This window comes from Galeopterus variegatus, unplaced genomic scaffold, assembly GCF_000696425.1.
Source record: "Galeopterus variegatus unplaced genomic scaffold, G_variegatus-3.0.2 Scaffold3690, whole genome shotgun sequence".
Classification (NCBI taxonomy): Eukaryota; Metazoa; Chordata; class Mammalia; order Dermoptera; family Cynocephalidae; genus Galeopterus; species Galeopterus variegatus.
Window position 1 is genome coordinate 130,656 of NW_007729801.1, and position 4,963 is coordinate 135,618.

The 4,963-nt window shown below is 33.3% G+C and overlaps 1 protein-coding gene across 1 annotated transcript in view; it reads right to left on the reverse strand.

Annotated features, from left to right (window-relative positions):
* Nucleotides 1-2,547: 2,547 nt before the first annotated feature.
* Nucleotides 2,548-4,963, reverse strand: part of STIM2 (stromal interaction molecule 2) — a 32,237-nt gene continuing 29,821 nt past the window's right edge. The window contains exon 9 of the mRNA XM_008585739.1: nt 2,548-3,990. Within this exon, the coding sequence (XP_008583961.1) occupies nt 3,513-3,990 (478 nt within the window). The 3' untranslated portion in view covers nt 2,548-3,512. The remainder of the gene's footprint in view (nt 3,991-4,963) is intronic.

Here is a 4,963-nt window from a genome sequence, read left to right on the forward strand (position 1 = left end):
AAAACTTAAACCTAAGTTTTTTCACTTTTAAATAAGTATAAAAAATACATTATAAAAAAAATTACTGATTAGTTAATAAACAAAGAATATAGTAGCAGCTACAATTGAAAGACTACCTGTGCAAAAGACTTAGAAAAATACTAGGACCCCAAGAATTTAACAGGCAAAATACATGAAGAGACAATTCGCTGAAATGAAAAACGCACAAGGCTAATTAAAACAAGAAAAAACTTTCCAACCTTACTAGACATCATTTACTTATTAAATTAGCAAAATTTTAACCAAATGGTAACTCAGAAATGATGGTGTGAAGTCAAAAGGCATGTGTACACTCAAGTATATGAGCAGGAGTGGGAGAATTGTGGGGGTAGGATATCAACATGGCTTTTGATAAGAGACTTAAAAATAGTTACACCCAAGGTATGTGAGACTCTGTGTGTGTATACACATATACACATACATATATAAAAATATAAGTTAAAAATATCTTTATACTTTTCTGTACACTTCTAAAAATACACATATATACCCTAAGAAATCAAGTGTTAATTAGAATTTATGCAGTATGATTACAAGTTAAGAATACGGCTCTACCACTTACTAGCTACGTAACCTTCAGCAAGTCATTAGTTTTCTATGCTCAGTTTCCTCATCAGTAAGATATTTAAAAAAGAAAAAAAAAAGTACCTAATTTGCAGGGTTGGTGTAAAAATTAAATGTGAATATAAATTAGAGTTTAAAACAGTACCTGGCATATACAGTGCTCAATAAATGTTAAGTACTATCACTCCACATATCAGAAATTTGGAAACAGCCTAATGTTTAATGACAGGAGCATGGTTAAAAAGATTATAGTAAATCCAAAAAATGGCATATTATTATACAGTCTTTAAATTTTGTTCATGAAGAGTTTTTAATGATGCTGGAGAAATGCTTATATTAAGTGAAAAAGTATGATATAAAATTGAATATATAGTATGACTTCAATTATGTAAAATATACATAAATATGTAGAAAAAGATCCAGCAGAAAACATACCAAAATATTAAAGGTGGTTACTTTGGGTAGTAGAATTTGACCTGCTTGCTGTTGTTTTCCTATACTTTTCTATTGTTGTGTTTTTTTTTTCTTTTTTTCCTGAAGGAAGGCATTGCTTTTAAAACCAAGAAAACACCATAATTATAAAAGGTTAAAGTAAGGTAATAAATGAGTAATTTAAAAAATGTACAGAAACGCTGAAGTTTTCACATATAGATATCATACAGAAATTGTGCCTTTCCAAAACTCAATTATTTTCTGTTGAATTTACAAATAAAGAGTACTGTATTCATGCAAAATAAATATTACAAGCAACATAAAGCAGTAAATATGTCTTGGTTGAATGTGTTTATAAATGAGTGTCTGAAATTTAACACAAACTTTGTTTTCCCTGCGTTAAAGTGGCCCACACTCCTTTGGCCAGCCCCCACAACCCAAAGCAGGAGTTCTAGCCTCCAGCTGGTTCCGATCCAGAGTTCCTGTCTAATCCTCGACCAGCAGTGGATCTTGCCGGCAGTTCTCTTCTCAGCTTCACTCCATGCTCCAGCAGCTTTTACCTTTCTGTCCATCAAACAACAAAGTTCTAATCCCTTTCACAATGTTCAAAGGGAAGAACTCCTACTGCCTGGCTGTAAGAAAAAGAAAAAAAAAGTAAGGCATTTCTTTCACTCTGAATAAACTTTCAGAACACTTTTCAATTCTTTATGAACAATTTTTCCCCTTCTTAAACAGCTTTAGAACCTGTTTTCCTCAACTTTACCTTTCAGGTTATCTTACCTTATCATAAGTCCAAAATACTATGTTTACGTCAATCAATCAATTTTCACCCTTATAGCATTCAGTCTATTAAATATATAATTATCAGTCCATATAAGTATGATTCAAGACCTTAATAGATTTTAACAACACTAAAGAAAATAAACAATCGCAATTTATGAGACTTCAGGAAATTGTTCATATTCTGAAAAATTAAAGCATTTCTTTGGAGCAAATCTCAAAGAAATTCTTTATCAATCAGCATTTCCCCCTACATAGCACTAGGTTAGACATTATATATTTTAGCCATATGCTGAAAAACCATTCTAGCTAAAGTGTCAGTTGTTGACCCAAACATCCATCCACATTGCATTAACCAGATCATTTATGACTGAATTTTTAAAAGTGGTATAAGTAGAAACTCCCCAGATGTTAATTAATGTACTTTGTTGCTCTACGTGACTTAATTCTCATAGCAAAAGCTGAACACCAAGCTTTACAAAGTAACACAACACAATCTAAATGCACCATAAATTTATATTTGTTAATCTTGATATTAGAACATTTAAACATTTCAAACTACATAAAAATATGACAAACAATATAAAATAGAAAGAAATTTGTTGACGACTTACTTCCAAAACATCATTATATCTTATATTGCAACAAAGCAACAAGACAGCTTACATAGCTCTCCAGAAAACATATAGTGTTTTTAGTGGAGTGTTACCAACAAAACTCAGAACAATCCCACACAATAATGTCTCCAATTTATTATCTTTTCCACAGTACAAATTTTTCATAAACCATAAATTCTTTGCAGTTATTCAAAGACTGTAAACAAGTGCCTGAAACCCCACATCCCCCTGTCTCAGTATAAGCTTGTGAATGTTTTAAGTCCTTCAATCAAGTTTCAACTCTGCAACCTGCATAAGGAATCAAGAGCCTTCTCTCTTTAAATTATTTATATTTTATCATACAGCCTGCAATGCAGTAAATCACAGTGAAAGCCCTGGGAAAAACAAAATAACATGATCTTTACAGCAGGACTTGAAACTTTATAATATTAAATGCATTTAAAGAAGCTTCCCATAATAAAAGTGTGGGTTTTCATGTCCAGAAATCAAGTCAATTAGAAACCCTAGGTTCTACTTAAAAATCCATTTTGATCTAAAAGTGAAAACATCCCCTGTCCATAGTCATTTTATAAACTCTATACAATTTCACTTGCAGATTTTTTTTTCCAGTCTGGAAAACAGTAAGTAGTGCAATTAGTTTTACTTGTTTTGAGTTACTTAGTCCAGGATGTAAATAGCTCTGTGGAAAGATAAGAAGATGCTCTGGTAAACAAGAAACTTTTGCAAGCCCATGCTGGCTTACTAGTCCATTAAAGCTTGTAAGTCCATAGCGGCTTTCAACAAAATGTTGTATATACATTGCTAACAACAAAGCAGAAATAAATAGGCAGAAATGACTGTAAACTGTCTCATCTCAATAATTTTTCGGTAATAACCGGCTTGACAAATTGACTATATAGTCATTTAAATAAGCAGACAGTAGACAGCTGCCCTTAAGGATGTTCCACTATGGCATCCCGTCTGGAAAGTCCCAATGGAGTTACATTCCTAAGATTAAAACAACAAAAAAAAAAGGAGTGGAGGGGTGGGACATAAAGTTTACAGATGCCACTTGAATGGAATTCCATCAAGTCAGCCAGTTCACTTAGATTTCTTCTTAAAAAGACTTTTGATTTTTGATGGCTTTTTGCTTTTCTCTCCATTATGACAAAAGTCATGTGGGATGCTGCTTATCCTGGCAACACTTGGGGCTTCCTGAACTGGTTTTCTGTCATTGCCAGCTGAGGAACATGATGTGTGGCGAGGTTTAGGCACCGGGATGCCACTAGAAAGCTGGTTCATGCTACAGGATTTCTCCAAGATGCCATTGTATACTTTGCTTGCAGGACTGAAGATCATACTCTTAGTTTCTGTCAGACCTACACAGTCAGGAGAACCCCGAGAGACATCTGCAGTTATGGGTGAATCTCCTCTGGAGGAATCCTCTAGGGAGAGCTCATCTCTTGATATCTTTCGAGGAGACAATGTTTGGTATATTTCAAGGCTTGAAGGAGGAGACTGTTTCCTTCCAATGGAAGAATTTAAGGAGTCACATTCTGAAGCTGTGTCTGGCACTTCCCTGAATGAGATAGAGGCAAAAGTAAAACTGTTAAACATGTTTAAGAGTACTGGCAGACATACTAACTAAAACTACTTTCATAATTTATTAAAATTTAAAAGGGGGAAACACTGTAATTCCATGTACAAGTATATTACAACAAAATAAGAAAATTACTATTTTAAATAATATAGCTTATCAAAACTCAATGCTAAATTTTTAACAATAATAATAAAATCTTACAATCTAAGAAACAGTATAATCTTATGTTATACCTTCTCTAATTGTCAGAGAAATAAAAATGTTTAAATTTTATAGGAGATTCTTACCATTTCACCTACTTTTGTATTATTTCAATACTGAGTATTTTTATTCTTAAATCACAGAGGTGACACTATATATTTGAAAAGTTGAATTTTAGTTCACTGCTTCTCCCTTTACTTAATTTTTTAGTTAATTAAGTTGACAAAATACAGCTTCCTAAGGAAGGAAGGAATATATTACACTAAAATATAAGTTCCGCCAAGTTTTAAAAAGGGGACAGGGAGTAGAGGTGTAGTAAAGTGAAGGTGAAAAGCCACAATATAATGCTATTTTTAAAAAAGCAGACATTCAATAAATTCTCACAGGGTTATTCCTTTGTGAATGCTTTTCTCCTCAGTGGAAAGAGAAGAGAAATAAAGAGGAATGAAAAAATAAAGTTCGAAACCCCACAGCCAACACACAGTAAATTCTATCAGCCATTCTTCAAAATATACCTCAACCCACTCTCCTTACTACCTCCACCTGAATGCTTTTCTCCTCAGTGGAAAGAGAAGAGAAATAAAGAGGAATGAAAAAATAAAGTTCAAAACCCCACAGCCAACACACAGTAAATTCTATCAGCCATTCTTCAAAATATACCTCAACCCACTCTCCTTACTACCTCCACTGCTACCTCCCCTCTCTCGGAACCACCATGAACTCACCTGAATGGTTGCAACACATTCCTAAT